Genomic DNA, 20996 nt, shown 5'->3' with positions numbered 1-20996 from the left:
ACCAGTAAAGTGTAAAGTACACTGAAGTAGTATGTAATGAAGTATTGAAGTAGTGCAAAAATGGAAATACTCAAGAAAAAAAACTAAATTGCTGAATTACTTTCGTGGAATTACTTTGTGGTTTTATTTTGAAACACCCAGCCGGACGTTCGCACATTCAAAATGGTATGCTTGACGGTGGCGGTCATTAGCTTACAGGAGGCACAGGCGGGACAGCCATGGGCCGCGGCCGATATTTATCCCAAACAAACCGCACTAAAGTCCGGACTGAGCCGCTAGTGATGGGTACCCGATAGTTCCGGCGTTTTGTGTGTTTCACGGCGTGTTTATTCACAGTTTATGACGGCAGAGCCGTAGAGTTTAGCTAACTTGGCAGAATTGTTCTTCCAGGGGAAGGAAGTTTGCTGTGACGGAGGACACAGAAGAGGAAACCGCGGAGGGCCAAACTATCCCGACATGGAGGACTCCGGCTCGGCCCTGGAGAAGAATGTGGCTGACCTCACGGTCATGGACGTGTACGACATCGCCGCGGTGGTGGGTCAGGAGTTCGAGCGGATCATAGACCAGTACGGCTGCGAGGCTCTGTCCAGGCTGATGCCCAAAGTGGTGCGGGTGCTGGAGATCCTGGAGGTGATGGTGAGCCGCAGCAGCATCAGCCCGGAGACCGAGGAGCTGCGGCTAGAGCTGGACAAGCTGCGGCTGGAGCGCCTCGACCGGCTGGAGAAGGAGAAGAAGCACCGGAAGGTCTGACCGCGCCGAGAGGCCTCATTACCGCGTACTTTACCCACTTTAGAGAGGAAGAGTCAGAGGAAATTTCCTGTTAGAAAACAAACAAACAAACAAACAAACAAACAAACAGACCGCAGAGTTACTGTGATTTAACCACAGGAACAGGAAGTATTCAGAGCCTGTACTCATGTTCATGTACAAGTACCAGTACCACTGCAGAAATACTCCGTTTAAGTTCATTTATCTGTGCTGAAAGTGTAACTCAAGTATTCTCAGGAGATGTACTTAAAGTAAAAGTACCCCAAGCAGAGAAATACCCGATGTGAGCAAAGTAACTAAGTGAAAAGTAAAATGTTGAGTATTTGTACTCCTTAAGTATACCCAATCTATACTACTTGATACCTCTACAACACTTTGGAGGCGGATGTAGTATTTTTACTTTTCTACTTTTATTTAACATCTTAAGTTACAAATTACTTTGCACATGGAAGCTCAGCAGATATTTACGTGATGTCATTGTGTACTTGTACTACTACGACTAATAACCTGCGAGTACACACTGAAAGGTTGTTTGCTTAGAATAAAAAAAATATCATATTTCAGGACCTTGAAGGTCATCGTGAGTACTTGATACTTGAAGTACATTTTACTGGTAATACTTTTTTTTTTTCTCTTTCACTCATGTAAAATTTTGAAAGCAGTGGTTTTGCTTGCAACAGAGTATTTTTACTCTGTGGTATTGTTGCTTTTATTTATGTAGAGGATCTGAGTACTTCTGTATATCCTCAGTACATCTACTGATACTCCATATTTGTACTTTAAATCATTAGATTTGCAGCATTTTACTGTTGAAATGATTAAATCTTTGTCATTTGTACCTGAAAAATTGCTTAAATGATGAACCAACAGTCGCTGATTAACTTCTTGGTAATTATCAAATCAACTAATTGTTTAATTGGCCGATTATTTGAGCTCAGATTTAAAGTTTTTCCATTTTTTTCTGTTAAACATTGATTTGTAAAGATGTCAGATTGACATCCGGAGTGAAAATATTCCCTCTGAAATACCGCTGAGTACAAGTATCATGAAATGGAAATACCTCACGTGTACTCAGCTGCAGTACTTGAGTAAATGTACTCAGTTACTTTAAGTGCGACGCTTCCTGTTTGTTCCTGACTCGGCAGGAAAACGTTGCTCTCTCTCACTCACGTTCGTCAAACGTGAATGTTTTCGATTAGTCATCAAATCCCCAGAAAGATTCAGGATTAAAGAACCTGAACTGAAGGAAAACTTCTCCGAAAACTCGAAACGATCCACTGAAACTGATCGGGCGACTGAAGACGCACAGTCCTGATACACTCGTGTGTGTTAACGTTTTGTGTTTGGAGGTGAAAAGTCTCTTCGATGGCGCTGAAAACAGCACGAAGACGTCTGAAACGTGACACAAGGCTTCAAATACAGACTGGTCATCGGTGACAGAGACTGGGAGGACTGGTTTCTTCCCCAGCAGCGTGTTGGCCGCTGAGCTTGAGTCACCGTCAGGAGAAAATGACATCCAGGCTTTTTTATAGCAGCAGCGTTCAGACGGTCGGTCTGTGACACCTGACACTGAGTCTGAAGTCGACTCAGCAGTACATTCACTGCAGTACTGCGCTGAAGTACTACTCTCATGTACTTATTTCCATTTTGTGCTGCGTTATTCTTCCACTCGGTGCTGTAAAACACTCTGGATGTCAGTTTCTTGTGACTCATTAACTGAATCTCATGACGGCGATAAAGTTTCTTCTTCTGCTGTGACGGACATCAACGGCCTGTGTGATTGTCACGCAGATAAATACTCACATCCACAGTAAAAGTACACAGCTGGGGTCAGCATGAAGGGTTCTGCTGTCTACCTCCTGATCCAGATTCAAAGGTTTAATCTGTCACATGCAGCGCACTGGCTAAAGCTTTATTTAAGATCATGATAATTAAGATAAGAGTGAAATATAAAGAGTAAAACTTCCAAAATTCAAAGATATTCAAGGAAAAGCATCAAATCTTCATGTCTGAGAAGCTAGAAAAAAAACTTTTGTCGTTTTTGCTTAAAAAATGATGTGTGTGTGTGTGTGTGTGTGTGTGTGTGTGTGTGTGTGTGTGTGTGTGTGTGTGTGTGTGTGTGTGTGTGTGTGTGTGTGCAGGAGCTGGAGCTGGTGGAGGACGTCTGGAGGGGAGAAGCTCAGGACCTCCTCACCCAGATCGCCCAGCTGCAGGAGGAGAACAAAAGCCTCCTCACCAACCTGTCCAACAAAGACCCCATGAGTGAGGAAGACCTGCAGAGGCATGAGGGTGAGGACAGACACACACACACACACACACACACACACACACACACACACACACACACACACACACACACACTCAAAGAGGAAACTGGCTTCATTAACTTCAGGTGCTCATTAAGTGTGGTAATTCCTTTGGGGGAAGTGAGGAAATGTCAAACAAATCAGCTGAGCTGAGAGCCAGCTGGCAGTTAGCTTAGCTTAGCATAAAGACTGGAAACAGAGGGAAACAGCTAGCCTGACACTTTCTGAAGGTGAGAAAATCCACCAACCAGCACCTCTGCTAATGAATACGTTTTATCTGCACAGTACAGCGGAGTGTTTCTTGGCCAGTGTACGGACAGCTAGCTGAGTCTTGATGCTAAGCTAAGCTAAGCTAACTGCCTCCTGGCTGTAGCTTCATATTTAGAGTGCAGATGTGAGACAAAATCATAAATGCTTGAAGCTGCTACCTGTTGTTTATGTTCTGGCTCTGCAGAAAACTTTGACACTCGTCGTATCTCACCCTCCATCACACACACACACACACACACACACACACACACACACACAAAGGAAGCCTTCTCTGTGGCTGACGGCGAGCCAGCCTCTGCATCAGAGGCTCTGTCCTGGTTTCACACAGAGGCCACAGTCACCCTGACACACTGTGGACAGACCAGCCTCAGTGTGCAGGCACACCTGCTAGACTCACACACATGCATGCACGCGCGCACACACTCACACACGTGCATGCACATACATGCATCTTTGCACACAAATCACAGCTCACTCTGCACAACTCTGTCCTGTGACTTTTCAGTCACACTTTATATTAAGGTTCCCATAGTCACCGCTAACTAGCTGCTTATAAGCATGTTTATTAGTAGCATATTAGCATATCAATACCTTATTCTGGCTTATTAAGATCCTAATTCATGTGCAACAACATCTTATTGTAATCGGGAATAGAATATGTTCATGCAGAATGAGGCATTAATACGTATTTTATGACTAATGGGGAGCTAATATGCTGCTAATATGCATGCTAGTAAGAAACTAGCTAATGCTGAATATGTGGTTTCTGTGGTCAGCAGGTATGACGGAGAGAGAGAGGCAGGTGATGAAGAAGCTGAAGGAAGTGGTGGACAAGCAGCGAGACGAGATTCGAGCCAAGGACCGAGAGCTCACGCTGAAGAACGAGGACATAGAAGCAGTAAGACGACAAACCCAGAGCACTGAGCATGCACTGATAACACGATGTCACGTGAGTTCAGCAGGTGTGAACGGGTGCCTTCGCCTTAATGTCAACATCAGACAAGTTGCTGTTTTTAGCTACAAGAGACAGAAGAAGAAGAAAAAATCCAAGAAAATCTGACAAATGGCTCAGTGACTAACATCCACTGCAGACGTGTCGTAGCAGGAAAAGCCGGGCGTGACCCACAACATGAATGATGGCTGTGATCCACTCAGGTGTGACAGAACCAGGTTCCAGGTGTGGCACGTGTCACGGCTTGCTGGTTCATCCTGGGACACAAGTAATGTCTTAAAAATTTTGTTAAAGGGGAAGTAAGCGACCTCTGCAGCTGCTCGACGTTCGTTAGTCGCTGCTAGCATAATACTCCAGAATCTCCAGCTGATGTGTTGGTGGTCGAGATGGATTGTGGGTAATGTAGGCGACCTCCTGTTTCGTTGTGTGTTTGTGCAGCTCCAGCAGCAGCAGTCTCGCCTCATGAAAATCAACCACGACCTGCGACATAAAATCTCTGTGGTGGAGGCACAAGGGAAGGCGCTGATCGAACAGAAGGTGGAACTGGAGGCCGGCGCTCAGGCGCGGGGGCAGGAAGTCGGTGCCCTTCGGCAGGAAGTCACACGCCTGAGAGAACGACTTCAAGGAGACCTGCCGGTCCAGAACCCTGAGGAACCTCCACCTCAGCCCCCCTCACCTGCAGAGGTAACACAGCACACGAAACCATGAAAGGAGCTACACTACCAATTTGTTTAAACGTTACTGAAATTTCCTGACTTACTCCCAAAGGATTTATCATGTTTATGAGCATCTGAAGTTAGTGAAGCTAGGCTAGCTGTTTCCCTCCGTTTCCAGTCTTGATGCTAAGCTAACTTTCTTTAATCTGTCTTGTTGTCTGAATCTCTGCAAGAAAGCACATATGCGTATTTCCACAGCTGTCAAACTGGCTTTATGTTCCAGTTTTAAAAGAGGTTTGATCCCTTTCTATGTGCAACTTTTCAAACCAGTGATGGTGATAATTTTCCACTGAAGCCGCAAAGCTTTTTCTTAAAGTTCAGGTGCAGAAATCAACAAAAACACTCAACGTGTGACAGAAACAGACGATAGCTCGGATCGCTTTGGAAACAGATGATAAAGTGTCTTTTGCTCCGCCAGCGTGGTAAAGCTGCTGCAGTGGTGGTGGGGGCTGAGGGCTGGTCAGACAGACATGACCCCTCTGAGCTGGTGCTGGGTGGGTTTGACCCCTCCCTGCAGCCCCTGCCTGGTTCCCTCAGCCCGGGGGGACACGAGGACGGGGATGAGGAGGCTGAGGACGAGGCAGTGTTGCTTTGGGTAATGCAGAAGTGCTAGTTAGCAAACCGGAGTGGTGTGATTGTCCTGACTCTAACTGCACCCCCCCTCAGAAGAACAGCCTCATCAGTAGAAGGAGCTAGCAGACTAACATTGACCCATGAGAGGTGCTGCAGTGGTTTGGCATGGGTGTTAAGCACTAACAGTGTCGGTACGATTTGTCCCTCCTCAGCCAGCAGGGTGAGACTGTGTGGGCGGCTGACCTTTCTAAACATAGATCATTTCAACAGCCTCTAACAGCTCCTGAAGTGTCCTTTAATGCACCACAATCCTGAAACACTCACAGTAGAAACGGTTGTAACCCAAGTCCAACTGAAATAAAATGATAGAAAACATATCTATTAATCAAATGAACTCCGTTTATTGATATTTTGCAGTCTCGGCCAAACGTAAGAATTTTTGTGCCGCAGATTCTGAACAACAACCCACATTAACTTTCCTGCTAAAGTCAACTTTTTATCTAACATACAAACACGAAGAAGTCTTGTTCTGAACCTGAGCTTGTTGAACAAACCTTGACCGCGAAAAAGTGCTCTGCTAATGTCAGTTTGCAGGCCAGCTGCTCAGCTGCAGCACAGTAAACAGCAAGTAAACGCACCTGCAAATGTCACTCGGGCAGGTGTTGTCTTTACTCCAACAACACTGTCTGCACATGACAAACAGCTCAGGTTTAGTCCCCTGCTGGGGCTCAGCCTGCCAGTCAGTCAGACTCTGAGGAAAAGGAATATTTCTGATTTTTCTGTGTCCGAAAAGAAAAATCAGAAATGACATTTTGACCGTGATTAAATGTGATTTCAGTTGGACTTCAACTTTGTTTGTAGAATATATATTCAGAAGTATTATGGTCTGTTTTTTTGCTCAGTGCATGAGTGACATCTGTCAGCCGCATGTGTGGTTAAAGTCAGAGAATGTCTGCAGCGTGCTGAGTTATAAAAACAGGAGTTTTAGCTTAAAGGGAGGAGGGAAGGGCAAACAAATGTATTGGAACAAGGCCCGATGTCTGACTTAGAGTTCAACGTTTGCCACCAGGAGGCGATGTGCGATGAGGACATGCCTGCTGTGTTCCAATATTTTACCAAGGTATCCTCACTTCCTTCCCGCCTGCCTTCCTTCCCTTTCTCTGGTTTTGTTTCCTCTTTACGATGCATTTGTCTCCTGGCAGGAGGCGCTGTGCGAGGAGGAGACGGGAGGCCTGGACCCAAAGGACCCCAACCGGCCCCGGTTCACCCTGCAGGAGCTGAGGGACGTCCTCCACGAGAGGAACGAGCTCAAGGCCAAGGTCTTCCTGCTGCAGGAGGAGCTGGCCTACTACAAAAGGTGCTCACAGGCACACGAGAGTTTGAGTCTGAGGGGATGAAGATAAGTTATTGATTATTATGATGGTCTGCTTTCAGTGATGAGACAGAAGACGAGCTCGTCACTCCCAGTCCGTCTCCTTCGCCTGAGCTGAGGACTCGCTCTCGGTCTTCTGCCCAGCCAGAGTCGGGAATCAAACGCCTGTATGTTGTTCTCACACTGCAAACACACTCAGAACAGACGACACTGCTTCGCATGTGCGAGTGAAGGCTGATTAAAGCGCGCTCAAACATTTACACGTCAAGAAAGATGCTCATGAAATCTCTGCTGAAGCTTCTGCTTTATGAGAGTCCTAACGTCTCCTCGCCAGCGGACGTCTGGGACGGTTTCAGGCTGCTAACATTCGCTTCGTTTGAGATATCGTTGCTGTGGATGCTTTCAGACTGAATTCACACCAAACTGATAATGCAAACAAATAGTGGCTTCAGCTGCATCCACACAGAAATAACTTTCAGCGATTATAACTGGAAACGGCTCAGGTCGACGCCCACTTCCTGTTTGTCCTGTCAAATCAAATCAGAGTCCGTCCTCAGTGTCAGCAGGCTGCTCTGGCTCATCCCATAAAATCACACTTTGCAACAACACCTGATTTGATCCTGTTGAGGCGTTTTCTGTCGTGGGAGCTTGTTTCAGGATTTTGTGGATTTCACCAATTCAACAATTGCCGAATAATTTCAGCCCTACATGGAGTGTCATGTTGAATGACTGCAGACAACAAGCTGAACATTCACTGAGGCATTTTTAGCGTGAAGCAGTGAACGCATCGTGAACTTTATGATGCGTTTTAATGGTGACACTTTTTTTCTCACACAAGTGAAAGCAGAGCAGTGTAATGGTGCTTTAAGTGGGGGGGGGGGCTTGTGGCTGACCTTGGGATCAGAATGTGTGACAAAATAATCACATGATCAGTCACATGATAGCAAGACAGCGACAGACAGCGCCTGCAATAACTCTTCAGAAGGTCAGTGTGTGTGTGTGTGTGTGTGTGTGTGTGTGTGTGTGTGTGTGTGTGTGTGTGTGTGTGTGTGTGTGTGTGTGTGTGTGTGTGTGTGTCATGCATTGAATTTTTCCCTCGGTCTGATCGATTTGAAGACGCCCTGCTGGACTCTGGTTTCAGACCCCTGTGTGTGTGTGTGTGTGTGTGTGTGTGTGTGTGTGTGTGTGTGTGTGTGTGTGTGTGTGTGTGTGTGTGTGTGTGTGTGTGTGTGTGTGCACGCGTGTGTGTGTGTGTGCGTGTGTGCATGTGTGCATGCTGAATGATGTTCAGGTGTAACACACCATAAACACTCTGGCTCTGCTGCATCTGAACGAGTGTCTTCATGCTGCTCTACAGTGAATGAACGCATGTCTTCTTTGGTTCTTTTAAAGGAGGTTTGGGTGAAACAGAGGTCAAAGGTTGATGTGGTCCCTGTCTCCCCCTGTCCGTCCCCCCTCCCCTCTCTCTCTTCCTGTTTGTGCTTGTGTGTCTTTGCCTCTGTGTAACAGGATCTTCACAGCCATTATGCCGATGGTGGCGGCTGGTTTGATCCCAGATGACCCCACTTTACAGCCAATCAGACGTCTCGTATCGCTTGTATGACTCTATGTTCAGTTAGCTTGCCGCTGTCTCGGCTAACGGCCTCCGTCCCCTTGCATGTGCCAGGGTCGCTTTCTGAGCCTCTTTTCCACCTCTGTAGCATTCTGATTGGCTGATTGTGGGGCTGTCTTATTAACATTATCCAATGGGGTGATGGCAGATCACAAAAATCAGCCAGTCAGAATATGAACATGTCGTCTTTTCCCTCTGACCACAGTAACAACTTAACGTCTGTCTGTCCTTACACTAAAGCGCTTCCAGCTCTTCTGCATTAGTGATTAAAACACTGGAAGTAGAATCAGCTGATCGTGTTTTAGCCTGCAGCTCTGCACTGACCACTTCACACCAGTTAATTCCAGTTATAATCTGTTGAATGTTCATGTGATGCGTTCATGTCAATGCAAAAAGAAAGACGTAGCTTCTGCTAATGCGAAGCTGCTCTGTGCAGCATTTACCATTAAACTTCATGCATTAGCGTCATTTCTATGTTTCAGTGAGAAGAGAATCAGTCCACAGCACAGATGTCTTCACTGAACGTTCACTGTTTTATGAGACATCTGCTGAGATTTAAAGATGGCCGATGGCACTCGCATGTCCTGTTAACTGTGTGTCCACACAGCCAATCACAGCTGCTCCACCGACATTATAACATTCAATAAATAAACAAATAAAAATTACATTTTGATATCGTATCCACCGACATATGGCAAGTGTTATTGTTCAGACTTGATCTAAAGCTCAACCTGTGACACAGGTCAGGACTGAGGATCGATGCCAGGATGAGAGTGGAAGGCCATCGGCCACCTTTTGGTCCTTCGACGTTCACAGTGGTGTCTCAAGCTTTGTCAGCTAACGGTGGAAAAATTAGTCGACACATTAATGCTCATCAGATCCAGAACCAGAGAGGAAACGGCCTCGGTGCTGCAGGAAGCGTTGGTGTTTCCAGTTTGTTTCCAGTGATTATATTTAGGCTTCGCAGTTATTTGTAATGAAGTTTGGATGTTAAATGTCACACATGCACACTGCTGTGAAACGTAACTCTCTAACACTGCTGTATGAATGTTCCCTCAAAGCGCTGACCCTCCGTTAAAGGCGCCTCCTCTGTCCTCTCTCCATCCTCTCAGGTTTAGTTTCTTCTCGCGTGACAAACAGCGGAGCTCGCAGAGGAGCGCGCCGTTCGACGCCGGCCTCGGCTCGTGGGCAGGGAAGGACGACGTGTACACGGAGCAAGCCCAGGAGGCGTTACAGCACATGTAGTCGCCGGAGAGGACTCGTCCAAGTTACTCCAAAACTCTTAACACTCCGTGTCCATCACTCGAGGCCGGCCGGCGAAGCGCCGCCGAACCACCGCTAGCGACTCACACAGCAGCTGAAGAATCACGAGCTTGAGGTGAGAAGGCCGACAGAAAGAAGAGTGAACGGATCCAGTTTAGGTAAAAATAAAAAGCATTCATTTAAACTCCTGAGGGCTGTTCGTCCCCGCGAGCATCAGACTGAGCGGCTTCAGAAACAGCTGATGCCTTCACAGGATCAGAGCTGAGCCGGACGAAGCGAAGGGAAACTCACGTTGAAGGATGGAAAAGTGGAAAGTTGTTGCGCTCCGAGTGGTTCATGATATGTCGGGAAAAGTAAGCGTGTGTTACGACACGGATGAAGGCGTGTGCTGCACATGATCCCTGTTAACCTGATGAAAGTGAGCGAAAGGCTTTGTGACGTGATGGAAGATTTGATCGAACGATCGGCACGGAAACAAAAAGAAAAGCTCTGCAGTGTTTCTCGCTCCGATCTTTAGATCTACTCTCTTAAGAAAAGCAGCACTTTGTCCCAGTAATTTATTTAAAATCTGTCCACGTTCCTTTGGGCAGCGAGTCGGTGCTTCACCAGCATTTAGCAAAACCTGTGCAGCTTCAGATGAAAAGACGGGCTCGTGTTTGAAAAGATGCTCAGAATCACCTTTTAGACGCTGTTTTTTGGCGGGAATGGGCTTCCATAAGTCAGTGTACGCTTCCCTCTAACTCACGGTCTCCATGAAATGAACACAAACATCCACTTCCTGTAATAGACGTGAACTCTGCTGACATCTCACACCTCAAACCTCACCTCCACCGTAACAATAACAACAACTTCAGAATCACCAGCCGAACCAAAGCGGGTCATAGTTCATCCTGTTTGGTGACGACGCAGCACGTCGAAATCACGACTTTATTGAGATTATGTAGATTTACAGAAGCAGGACTGTCAGTGTTAAACTGTGTGAAGCTTTACCTCTGAACATGTTTTCAGCAGACGACAGCAGAGCATGTTCCATATTTTTCTTATTGTCAACAAATCCAGTGAAAAGACCGACGCCTGAGGGCCACAGCTGGGGCCGAGGGTCAGAAAGCACCAACCAGCTGTTCACTGTGGTCTTTTCATGAGGTTTGCTGGCACTAATGCAGACTAACACCAGCTTTATCTCTAAAATCAGGAGCGTCTTCCTGTTAATTTGGCACAATGTGAGCCGAAACGCACTAAAGGACATTTGGAAAAACATTCGTTGTAACGTTTTGCCGCTAAGCAAGGAAACGTGGAGCAGTGCCCTGTTCTCATGGAGCAGGCGTGACGAGGAAGCACGCAGCAACACACGCACTGAAATACTGACTTGTGCTGTAAGGCATCATTTATACAAAGCCTGAACTTCAAAGCCGTGTTGTCTCGTCGTTCATGATGAAGAAGCAGGAATCTTCCTCCGCCGACGTTTGAGCGTCTGAATCAGGTTGTGGTTCATTAAGCTGAAGTGTGGTTTCCTTTTTTTAATTGGTGGTTTCTGCTTCTGCTTTGACTGACGAGGCGGCGAGCGGCAGCAGTGTGAGCGGCTGTTTGAATAGCTCTTCACCTTCGTTTCTAATCACCAGCGAGGTGAAGAAACGAATGTAAAATGACAAAAAGAGGCAGAAAACAAGCGTCAAGGCGAGTCAGAGCAGCTGTTTTCCACATTTAGACAAAATCAAGGGAGTCAAAGGGCAATTTAGGCATTTAAACAGTGAAACACTCAAAGGGAAACGCAGTCGGACGGGACAAGGCGTCCTCCTGCTCGCTCCTCTTCCTCAGCTCGTTATTCGAGTCAGTGTTGATCATCATCTCATGTTTCCCTCATTAAAACGGACATTTGAAGGTTTATTGAATGGATCAGTGCTTTATTAAACGAGCTGTCTCCTCAGTAATAAAAATCTGTAATGTTTGAGCCGTTTGTCTGTTTTTTTTTTTTAAAGTGTCTCACCTGAGCGCACAGGTGCTTCAGTTCATCATCAGCTGATAGAGAATTGATCCATTAAATGTGGAATTGCTCTGATTTTACAGCAGATAACGAGAAATATGGCACATAAACGTACCCAAAATGTGAATCCTTTGACTTGAAAGGTGATTTTTTTTTTTAACTTAAACTGCCCCAAAACCCAAATAATTTATCCAGCCTCAAGCACAATGATATATATGTACAATATATATAAATGTGTAATTAATTGTATATTGTGTATATTAATATATACAATGATAAATATACATGTATGTGTTACAGAAGCCAGTGGCGTTATCTCACGTTAATTATTTCTCCAGATGGCAAAGCTCGTTTTCTTGTGATTTCGGGTTAATTTATCTCGTTATCTTGATTAAAAAAAGGCTGATTTCTCAAGCTGATGAGATAATTTAGCACAAAAAAATGACTTTGAACACACACGCTGTCTTTGTGTTGACTCAAGCTCACACACCCACCGTCCCGCTGCCACAAACACTCACTGCAGCACCAAATGTGGATTAATCCGCCGCTGAAAGTAGTCCCTAACAAATGCACTATTTCCTCTACTGTGAGCAGCTGTTTTAGGACTTTTTTATTTTTATATTATTTATATTATTATCTTGGGTAGGAACCAGTGGGCTTCGGTCTGAGGCCACAGTCCAGGTCACAATTATAATTTAGCATATTTCAGCCCACAAACTGTCCGTTTGGTCCAAAAAGGACAAACTTTCGCTGCAGTCTTGGATTGAGAGAAAAACTTTCATATTACAATTTTAAACTCGTAATAATTTCTTTTAGTAGAAGAAGAAACCAGCCGTCCACTCGTGTTACTTGCATATCACATCTTTATTCATCGATGGCGAAACCCCAGCATTAAGATTTATTCAACGCTACAACAGCAAAGATCTACCACGTCCTAAAATGGCCAACAGGTGCGTTTTGTCCCACAGGTATTATTGCATTAGTTCTACATGAGGAATGGGATCACCCAGAATGCAACATGTCTGTTGAAGAAAGGCTCAAAGGAAAACATTTCACACACGTGACACAATGCTACTGTCAGAGGCGACCGGGGAAATCTTTCCGTGTCGCACACGGTGGACTTCCTGAATCGCTCACAGGATCATCGCTCGCCGGCTCTTTGCTTTAACACTGATGGCACCGCTTTCCAAAAGCATCCTGGACTTCAACGGAAACTTTAAGAGCTGGACTTTTCGTCCTTGTCTGGTTTTATTATCAACCTCCTGGACGACAAACAGCCTCAGAGACGCATTAAGAGGATGATGGGCTCAATATTCAGCGTCATTTTCAACCAAACCTGCTACAAATAAGTAAGAAATTAAATTCAGAGGGCTGAAAGGAAAAGTTCTGGAAAACATGCTCATTCACTTTTCTTGCTGAACGTTAGATGAGAAAGATGATAGCACTCTCACATCTTTAAATTTGAAGCAACAGTCTGGAGGTTATTAGCTTAGCTTAGCATGAAGACTGGAAACAAGGGGAAACAGCTAGCCTGGTGCTTTACAATGTAAAAAAAAAAAAAAAAATCCACCAACCAACACGAGATCTAACATGTTCATTAGAACGTCCTAGTTGTTGCTGGTGGGTGACCTCAGGACAGGACAGGGCTAGGCTAGCTGTCCCCCATGTCTACAGCCTTTATGCTAAGCTACGCTAACCATCCTGTTGCTGTCGCTTCATATTTAATGGAAAGATATGAGAGTGGTGTCAGTTTGTAGGTAAAAGAAAACATCAACATATTCCCTTAAGATAAACATCCCCAAATATTGAAACTCATAATAAAAAAAAATCTAGAATTGAGAAAATATTAACAATAATACAAATAGATTGACTTCATCAGGCCTGCGCTGACCCACAATCAGTAAACGGATCATTTTAACGTCCCGTCAAAAGATTTAACTTTTTAAAACATATTAAAAGGAAAAGTGATGTTCTCGACTTCTGAGCTGTCGACAAATCCCACGAAGACACTGAACGCATCACAGCCTGACAGGCAGAGTTCCTCCTCTGAGCCACAGAGCTGCACTTTATCCAAAAACTACTAAAACACATCAGTGAGTCACACCGCTGCTCTGCCTGACATCTTCCTTCATCACCACACACACACACACACACACACACACACACACACACACACACACACACACACACACACACACACACACACACACACACACACACACACACACACACACACACACACACACACACACACACACACACACACACTACAGTGAGATGCTGTTTTATGAAACTATTCTTCATTCTTTTTTAAGGGAAGCAGTTTTTAATCTTCAGCGGGAGCCAATGGGCTCAGAGCTGAGAGCCACAAACAGGCAGTCAAAGTATTAGACGAACATGTTGTCAGTTTTGGTATTTTCATGGGATTTGTCGCAGTAATAAATATGTAGATCATCATCAGGCTGATGCTTTAAAACAGACTCATCCTCCTGATTTGGTGACATCGGAGGATTCAGCTGTGATGCTGTGTTATCCCATCATGTGGCCATTTTTCTCGGTTACTATATTTGGATTTCTCAGGATAATGTACAGTTAATATTAAAGCGAGCTGCTGCTGTGATTTATGTCATTTCTGTGAAAAAACATTATTGAAACCTATTAGCAATTAGCTCAAAGGAAAATAATGATCTGTGTGTCAGTGATGTTCCAGATGAGGATAAATCAGAATTAATCTCTGAGGGAAGTTTGACCTTCTGGCTACAATTCATGAAAAACATCTGACGAAGCTGCTGAAATAAAAAAATGATCTGTTAGCACAGCTGTTAAATACTTTCACACAGAACATCTGGCTGTGAGGAGGAAGAACAGACGAGTAGAAAACCTGCGAAGATCCACGAAATACAGCCACCAAACCCACCGTCTGCTGGACATAAGGTGGACAAGCTGGTGGACAGGACGTGTGTGAAGGACTTCACTGTCCAAACATGCTTGTTTGACATTCTGGGAGATAAACGTGTTCACTTTCTCACTGGGAGTCAGATCAGAGCATCACTCTCATGTCTGCGCGTTAGATATGAAGCTATTAGCTTAGCTTAGCATAAAGACTGGAAGCGGGTGGAAGAAGCTAGCCTGCTCTGTCCGAACACGACAAAACCTGCTTTTTACAGACAGTACTTTTTATTTGATGGAGATATCTGGTGGCTTGTGGTAACTTTTGGAGCACATTCTGGACTTTGACCGACAAACTGAAGATTAGAGCTAGAACTTTTTAAATGAAATGTAAAAGAAAAAGACCAAGGCTTTGGATTTTAGGGATTTTTGGACACTTGTTGCTCGATTTCTCCTCATAATGGTGATGAGGAGCCTCTGGTGGGATAACTGCCTTCCCAGCACGACAGAGCTAATGAATAATGGCCATTATTGAGAAGCACATTAAGGTTAAGTGTTAGAAGTGAAAAAGTGTGACGTAACCCTTTGAAAGAAAGTGAAAACATTTACGTCCTCTATCCTTTTAAACCACCATTCATTTGCAACAGCAAGCCAATAAATATATTTACAGTGCGGTAACACAGACAGTGACGTGAAGTCTGTTTACGTGAATTAAAAGGAAGGTTTGACAGCCGAGAACTGACGAGATAATCACGCACGCCAGCCGAGGGTACAGAGGAACCTTTAATCGTCGAGTCTGTTCCTATTGGTGGGTTTTACCTGACAAACGTTCAGACACATTTGTTTTAAAGCTGACATGACAGGCTGAGCTGTAGGCGTTTGCTTTGTGGCCTTTGAACATTTGCTACATGATCATTCAAATGTACTGTGCATCTTAAATATTAAAAATACAATATAGGCTAAAAACTAAAAAGGAAAAGCGGAAAAATGATTCGTGTGTGTGTCCCTGTGGAACCCCTTCAGGCTGTTTGTTCAACACTTGGTGATTTTACACTCCAGAATGTAAAACACTTTGATCCAGCGTCACATTGTTTTGTAATCAACACCTGAAAATGCCGACCAAACCACGTCCACTACAGAGCGGGAGCCTGTGTGAGTCCTGAAATCAAATTCCACTTGAACAGAAAATACTTTTTTTAAAAAGGGTTTGTAATTTGCATCTCATCGCTGATCCGAAAGGGCTCCGGGGGCCATAAATACAAGTATTGCTAACTAATTAAGAAAAAGCAGTATAAAAATGCAGAGCATTAACTACCACCTGCATGCTGGAGGAGCACTGATCTATCAGGAATACAAAATGTACAAAAGAAATGTGCTGCAAAACAACCAGAACGTTTCATATACTCATAAATAAAAAGTACACATGCCGTCTGACGAGGCAGACGGGCCTCAGCTGAAATGTAAAGTACCTCGCCGACCCCTCCCACGGACACATAACCCCCCCGACCCCCCCACTTCCTCAATACTGGAACCAAAAGGGAACACATTCTGTTTCTAAGGCATTTTGTACACGAGCTAATGAGAAACACGAGCGTTACTGTACGTTTCCCTTCTCTTTTCGGGGACCCTCCCTCAGTATTTGAGCCAGGGGTGAGCTGCGATGGAGGCTTTGCTGCGGTCCCCATAGTCATACAGCAGCTCCTCGCCCTCGTCGATGTCTCGAGAGGCGACCAGGATGAGGTGAGGGACGCCGCTGATGTCGTGGAGTTTGGTTTGGCAGTTTCCGTTTTTGCTGTGATTGATGAGCCGACCCATTCGACCCGTCTCTTTTGTGGCGTCCACGCTGTCGAAGCAAAACAAAACACGGCGTTCACATCAGACTTTGCGCTGGAAAAACAACAACAAAGTACTTTTACTGTCCTGCACTGTCAGTTAAGTTCTTACATTTGATGCTTCTACTGTACTTTTTACTCAGAGGCTTTTATTGTGAAGCAGTCACAGGAAACTCATGTGTTCAAATTAGCGGCAACAGCAAAATGTGTCAATAAAACAACAGCAGGCAACAGATCAGGAAGAAGAGTGACTGCTACAAACACAACAAACAATTCATCTTTCACCAAGTTTACGCACTTTAAGACAAGATTTAAAAACGTGGCAGAAGATTTTCACAATTTTCACAGAACAGTTAGGTTGTCCGAAATGATTTAGGCAGTACGTTTAAATGTGGGAACTCTTACCAGTAAGTTTTGCAGAGGTACTGGAAGTAGTACATGTAGCAGCCAGTTGCAGGGTTCTGAGCGTATTCGGCCTCCCTCTTCTTGGCGTCGGTGATCTGCAGCAGGTCTCCGTGGTACTCCACCACGTACTCGCCTTTCTGGAAACAGCGAGTGGCAAACACCGCTCTGCCCTTTCCCTCGATATGCTGCACCTGCAGGACGGGGGGAGACGTTTGGTTTGAGGTCACGTTTCCTGCATCCTCGCGTCTAAAGTTTGCTCAAAGGACTCGGTGTACCTCCATTCCTTCCTCTATTCCGTTTGTGATGAGATCATCGATGTGCTTCTTTTCTTCACACTGGAAACGAAAAGGAACACGAGACGGTATTAAAAGAGCTTTAGGTTTATCATATTTCCAGAAAAACACTTTACACAATCTGTCAGACACTAAGCTAACACTAACTCTGAAAGACTAGAGGAAACTTGCTAGCGTAGCATCATTAAGGCTACAAACAGCCCATAATGCAGCAGTGACGTCACGTCATGGGATCAGTCTCAGAGAACACCTGCTGTCATTTAGGGCTCCAATATGAAGAATTCTCCAGAAAAAACACCTTATATTCACGCCCATACGCTCCAACGATGCACTAATCTGATAACAATGACAGTACTGACAGAAGTAATTCTTCTCACCTTGAGCTCTGTTTTACTTCTTCTTGAGCTGCGTCTTATTGGATAATAGTCAGTAACTTTGCGGTTTTGGGAGTTTTTGCCTCCTGCACTGCAGCGAAAAGAGAGAAGACAGCAACTATTAGAAAGGGGGGGGGGGGTGCCACCCCTCTTCTTAACCTGTCTGTAACCTTGGAGTCTATGACCTCAACCAGCGCCTCGTTCAGACTGCGTGAATCGATGTTGATGATGATTGATGTTGCCGATCATTAAATCTACACGGTGAAAAATCGTGTAGTCTGAAGCAGCTCAGGACTCGGGCAGGTCAGCGGTCCACCTGTGCTGTGCTGGTAAACCACGGTGCTGTCCGTGGTGCTGAAGGAGCAGCCGGATTTCTAACTACGCCTTTTCCCCTCAGTCTCCTCTGTCATTTCATCTTAGACTGATAATACAAACTATAAACATTCAAGTCTTTTCTTTCCACTCGTCACCTTCATGATCAATGACATCACAGAGGAGTGAGAGCAGCATCCTGTAACACTTCTATGATCACTCAAGAGCGTCTGTGCTCAACCTAAGCAGCACATCCCACTGCCCCCCCCCCGTTAAAAATGAACACATTAACATCGATCACATCATCGCGCTGCAGCTGTGATTTGTTCAAGGTGCGTCAGTGGTCAGGACGTGCGTACATTCTCAGCGTGGATTTCTTTCCTTTGACCTTGAGGCGGACTCCTCTCCGCTGGTGGCTGCGCAGAGCGCTGCTGTTGTTGGCGTGGAGGGGCGCGTGAGATAAGCTGTTGCTGAGGGGCAGGGGGAGATCGGGAGGGGAGCGACGGCGGGTCTGAGAGCAGAAGAGCTGCTCGTCTGGCCAGCAGGGTGGACGCTGGCTGTAGCTGCTCTCCACCTCTGGGAGTTCTGTCTTTGGCTCTTTTGGTGTGGTGCTGATGGCGTTTGTTCTCCGGCCTGGAAGCAAACAACAAGTGATGTTCATCATCCTGCTGTTCCTCCTCCTTCACACTGCTTTCCATTACATAAACAACCAAAAGCAAAAATAAGCAGCAGCCTGTTTGTTCTCCTGCACAGTGTTTACACATTAAAACAGCCTCCTCAGCTGGAGATCAGCTGCAGAGCTGCAGCCGACCTACTCACCCTCTCCCTGCCTCTGAGCATCACTCTGCTGGCAGCATATCGGAGAGCCCCTTCCCTCCTGTGTCAGCTTAATCACCTTTTCATCGTGAACTGGTGATATGGACTTGGTGCAGCTTAAGACAGTGACTGAATGGCTGTTGCATACAATCTCCTGTGAATGCAGACAGAGATGCGTTTAGATCCTGCCATGTGTGTTTTTACTGACGCTCTGTCAGTGATCAAATAAATGCACCACAACAACACACCGTTAACATGGTGACAAGTGTGAAAGCTGACAAACAGCACACAATCAAGAAACACACATAAACCAAATGTATTGAGAAAGACATCAGAGCCACAAATAAAACAGACTAAAACAACCGAAACCCAAAATTATTCACTTCACTGTCACACATGACAAAGAAAAGGTGCAGATCCTCACATCTGAGCAGCTGCAAACAGAGTTTTTCTGGTGTTTTTTTGAAGTATGTATGTATTAATCGATTAGTCCACAAAAGAAAATCAATCGCCACCTATTTTGAAATGGCTTCAATCATTTTTCAAGAAAAAAATGTCCAACAGTCACTGGCTCCAGCTTCTTTAAATGTAAGAATCAGCTGCTTTTCTTTAACATTTCTGATAATAAATGAAAGGTTTTGTGTTTTCAGCTGGTGGTTGGATGAAAAAAGTAACCTGAAACGTCCCTTTAGGTTCTGTGAAGTTTATAGATTTAACTATTAATCGACTGATCGTCAAAGTAATTCATCAATCATGGAAACAATCATTAGTTCTGGCCTCTGAAAATGATTTTCTACTACTACCAAGTGAGAAACTGGGAAAGTTCATTTCTATATAATATATTTATATGTGTTTCTTTACACAAATCCAAAATATAGTAATGTTGAACTGTTGAAATGATCAGATGGAAATAAAATCCACTCAGAGATATCTGAAACGTGACAAGGGGTCCCAACCAGACACAGCTTTTTAGTGAGGAGCCACAAGTGAAAAAGGGTTTGAAAACATTATTTAATCTTTCATTGTTTTTTATAATTCGACCATTTTTTAAATGGAAACTGTTCATCTGAGAAGTAAGCAGCTGTCAAATAAATATAGCCGAGGAAAAGTAAATGTTTCCCTCGATATAGAGGAACATAAAATAGACTCACTGAAAGTACAACACCCCAGAAATTATACTCGTACAGTACTTGAGTAAAAGTACTTCGTTACTTCCGGGCAGTGGGGTGGGTGGGGCCGTGAGGGAGGCACCACGCTGGCGTCACACCCACGTCCCGTCAGTCCCTTTAAATCCAAAACCGATGCACGAACAGGCCTCTTAACTCCACATTTACTGGTCAAATCCACTCAAACTAAAACCCACGTCACTTCCACAGCTGCTTTTAAACCATAAACCCATAAAAAGACAAATCCGAGCGTTTCTTGGTCTCGTCTAATGTCAGAAATGCAGTTCAGTCCACAGCTAGCAGCTAATGTTAGCCAAGCACTCCTGAACAGAAAGCCTCCGTTTGTAGCTACTGTAACTACACGGAGTTACAGTAAAAAACACCAGTGAGTTCAAATATTTCAGTGATGAGCACAAATACGTTCCTCCTATTCTCAAAGACAGACTAATACAGCGAAGCTATTTTTCATTTACGGTACTTATCCTGTGTTTGGTGATGCCCCAACAAGCAAACTTACCCCGTTCATGTCCGACTTGTTTTCGTGGCTCCCCGCTCGGCTCTAGCCTCTCGTTTCGAGGAAAATATAAATGAAGCTTTCTGCCAGTTCGGAGATTAACGTCGCCCTGCTCTTGCAGCAGTGCCCACCCTACAAGCTGGCCCCCTTCCACGGTCACTGTGCGCCCTTCTGTTGATTTAAACTGCCTGCAGCTCAACCGATGAAGCCTCTAAAGCTCCCGTCCGCCATTTTTCTACATGGAAATGAATGAGGAAAGGCGAAGCAATGTCGCCCTCTGCAGGCCGACAGCGGCACGACCCCTCCTGTTCACTATCTAATACACTGGTGGAGGAAGTATTTAGACATTTTACTTAAATAAAAGTACTAATACTTAACTGCAAAAATACTATGTCACCAGTCCTGCATTGACAGTGTTACTTAAGCAAAAGTATGTAAGTATAATCAGGAAAATGTACTTAAAACATTTAAAGTAAAAGTACTCAGTGCAGTAAAGTGTCCCCCTGTGACTGTTGTCCTCTTCTATCTGATCTCATTAGATTATTGTGTCTCCTGCATTCACGTCAAAGCGGGATTTTACTT

The 20996-nt window shown here is 44.9% G+C and overlaps 2 protein-coding genes across 11 annotated transcripts; one reads left to right on the top strand and one right to left on the bottom strand.

Annotated features, from left to right (window-relative positions):
• The first annotated feature begins 173 nt into the window (after window positions 1-173).
• On the top strand, window positions 174-11779 carry rilpl1 (Rab interacting lysosomal protein-like 1). 10 transcript variants are annotated; one of them, XM_070989495.1, is made up of 9 exons: window positions 190-744; window positions 2910-3057; window positions 4124-4242; window positions 4735-4980; window positions 5431-5607; window positions 6655-6705; window positions 6788-6942; window positions 7020-7124; window positions 9682-11779. In XM_070989495.1, the coding sequence occupies exons 1-9, from the start codon at window positions 457-459 to the stop codon at window positions 9812-9814; spliced, it is 1422 nt and encodes a 473-aa protein (XP_070845596.1). In that variant the 5' UTR covers window positions 190-456; the 3' UTR covers window positions 9815-11779. The 10 variants fall into 10 exon arrangements, with proteins under 10 accessions (XP_070845590.1, XP_070845591.1, XP_070845596.1 ...); XM_070989492.1 differs by lacking the exons at window positions 5431-5607; window positions 6655-6705 and adding an exon at window positions 8467-8554 and having other exon boundaries at window positions 195-285; window positions 391-744; window positions 9682-11777; XM_070989489.1 differs by lacking the exons at window positions 5431-5607; window positions 6655-6705 and adding an exon at window positions 8467-8554 and having other exon boundaries at window positions 174-744; window positions 4121-4242; window positions 9682-11777.
• An 879-nt stretch (window positions 11780-12658) lies between these two features.
• On the bottom strand, window positions 12659-20664 carry kmt5aa (lysine methyltransferase 5Aa). The gene is made up of 7 exons (XM_070989691.1): window positions 20418-20664; window positions 18738-18888; window positions 18278-18551; window positions 17610-17697; window positions 17215-17274; window positions 16940-17130; window positions 12659-16545 (listed from the first exon to the last, which is right to left on the bottom strand). Exons 1-7 carry the CDS (start codon window positions 20424-20426, stop codon window positions 16335-16337), a joined length of 984 nt encoding a protein of 327 aa, XP_070845792.1. The 5' UTR covers window positions 20427-20664; the 3' UTR covers window positions 12659-16334.
• Between the last annotated feature and the right edge of the window lie 332 nt (window positions 20665-20996).

Source organism: Chaetodon trifascialis, chromosome 20 (assembly GCF_039877785.1).
Source record: "Chaetodon trifascialis isolate fChaTrf1 chromosome 20, fChaTrf1.hap1, whole genome shotgun sequence".
In the NCBI taxonomy this organism is placed as follows: Eukaryota; Metazoa; Chordata; class Actinopteri; order Chaetodontiformes; family Chaetodontidae; genus Chaetodon; species Chaetodon trifascialis.
This window is presented reverse-complemented; position numbering and strand designations above follow the sequence as displayed.

Excerpts from the sequence above, each read along its gene's own strand:
- kmt5aa (XM_070989691.1), bottom strand. Across the intron at positions 17,698-18,277 it reads AAGAAATCCACGCTGAGAAT|TGCAGGAGGCAAAAACTCCC; the intron begins GTACGCACGTCC and ends TTTTCGCTGCAG. Across the intron at positions 17,131-17,214 it reads GAATAGAGGAAGGAATGGAG|GTGCAGCATATCGAGGGAAA; the intron begins GTACACCGAGTC and ends CCCGTCCTGCAG.
- rilpl1 (XM_070989495.1), top strand. The coding sequence starts at position 457 with ATGGAGGACTCCGGCTCGGCCCTGGAGAAGAATGTGGCTGACCTCACG. Across the intron at positions 5,608-6,654 it reads ACGAGGCAGTGTTGCTTTGG|GAGGCGATGTGCGATGAGGA; the intron begins GTAATGCAGAAG and ends GTTTGCCACCAG. Across the intron at positions 6,706-6,787 it reads TGTTCCAATATTTTACCAAG|GAGGCGCTGTGCGAGGAGGA; the intron begins GTATCCTCACTT and ends GTCTCCTGGCAG.